At 69.4% G+C, this 216-nt stretch overlaps 1 protein-coding gene across 1 annotated transcript in view; it reads right to left on the bottom strand.

Annotated features, from left to right (window-relative positions):
* LOC103800065 (exportin-5-like) overlaps positions 1-159 on the bottom strand; it is a gene marked incomplete at both ends in the record, with an annotated part of 3,021 nt that extends 2,862 nt beyond the window's left edge. The window contains one exon of the mRNA XM_009072428.1: positions 38-159. Coding sequence (XP_009070676.1) covers positions 38-159 — 122 coding nt within the window. The remainder of the gene's footprint in view (positions 1-37) is intronic.
* Between the last annotated feature and the right edge of the window lie 57 nt (positions 160-216).

Below are 216 nucleotides of genomic sequence, written 5' to 3'. Positions count from 1 at the left end.
CCAGCCCGCCCCGCCACGCCGGGACGAGCTGCCTTACTTGACCACATGCTCCAGGATCTGCAGGCCGAAGTGCCGGACGATGGCCGTCTGCGTCTTCTCCGCCAGCTTCAGCCCGCAGGGCACGCAGATGGGACACTTCTCCTTGAACTCCTCGCAGAACTGGGGGAGGGCCGAGGACACGCGGTTCGCACACCGGGGCGGGCGCGGGGCGGCAGT

Source organism: Acanthisitta chloris, unplaced genomic scaffold, assembly GCF_000695815.1.
Source record: "Acanthisitta chloris isolate BGI_N310 unplaced genomic scaffold, ASM69581v1 scaffold40983, whole genome shotgun sequence".
Taxonomy (NCBI): Eukaryota; Metazoa; Chordata; class Aves; order Passeriformes; family Acanthisittidae; genus Acanthisitta; species Acanthisitta chloris.
The sequence above is the reverse complement of the archived record's forward strand: the minus strand, read 5'-3'. Positions and strand labels throughout refer to the sequence as shown.